Source organism: Tachysurus vachellii, chromosome 3, assembly GCF_030014155.1.
Source record: "Tachysurus vachellii isolate PV-2020 chromosome 3, HZAU_Pvac_v1, whole genome shotgun sequence".
Taxonomy (NCBI): Eukaryota; Metazoa; Chordata; class Actinopteri; order Siluriformes; family Bagridae; genus Tachysurus; species Tachysurus vachellii.
Genome location: NC_083462.1, coordinates 36,849,355 through 36,850,184, shown reverse-complemented (window position 1 = coordinate 36,850,184; position 830 = coordinate 36,849,355). Strand labels below are relative to the sequence as shown.

At 36.6% G+C, this 830-nt stretch overlaps 1 protein-coding gene across 1 annotated transcript in view; it reads right to left on the bottom strand.

The window, feature by feature from the left end:
* Nucleotides 1-211: 211 nt before the first annotated feature.
* LOC132842455 (ubiquitin-protein ligase E3C-like) overlaps nucleotides 212-830 on the bottom strand; it is a 64,966-nt gene continuing 64,347 nt past the window's right edge. The window contains exon 24 of the mRNA XM_060865128.1: nucleotides 212-268. Within this exon, the coding sequence (XP_060721111.1) occupies nucleotides 212-268 (57 nt within the window). The remainder of the gene's footprint in view (nucleotides 269-830) is intronic.

The following is an 830-nucleotide window of genomic DNA, read 5'->3' as shown; positions in this document are numbered from 1 at the left end:
TATATACAATGGTAAGGCAATGGTGAGCAGCAATGCAAAAAAGAAAGCAAGTGTGCAAGTGACCATAGTTTGTGTAATAGTCCATTAGTGCAATAACGTCCATTTGTGTAAACAGTCCATTAGTGCAATAACAAAGTGTGAGGGGGGAGATGTAACAGTGTATGAAGGACAGTAGGATCAGCGGGGGGCAGAGTTCAATAAAGAGACAGCTCTAGGAAAAAAGCTGTTCTTTAGTCCACTGGTCCTGGTCCGGAGGCACCTGAAACCCCTGCCGGAGGGAAGAACTGAAAACAGTCTAATTCAACACAATCAAAAATTTTATGTTAAAATACTCTACAGATGTTTACTTCATCCCAATTACAAGCAATATAAAAAGCATATATGGTTAATATTTGCCCTTTACCTTTATTACATCACATTTTTATTTAAAGTGCTACTCGTTTTTTGTTTGTTTTTAAATAAAATGTAATTAAAAAGAAAATCAAATTTAATCAAGTTATGAGTGGAAAAAAATCAAGAAATGTACAAGGAAGCCACGTTTTTAAAAACTATTGATGTTTATTTATTTGAACTTTATTTGAAATGTAACTAATTCAGGTCAGTTTACACAACACAAGCTGAACACATACAGTAACCATGTCAGTCTAGACACATCAGCCCCATTGAACACATTGCCTTTTCATACCAGCCTATACAGCACATGAGTTCGGAGGTTTACTGTGTGTGTGTTGCATATGTATTTCTTGCACTTGATGCACGTATATTGTGTTTTTCTGTCCATCTTTGGTCCACACACTTCGCAGCACTTCTTTTGTGTTGCTGCTGGCTGC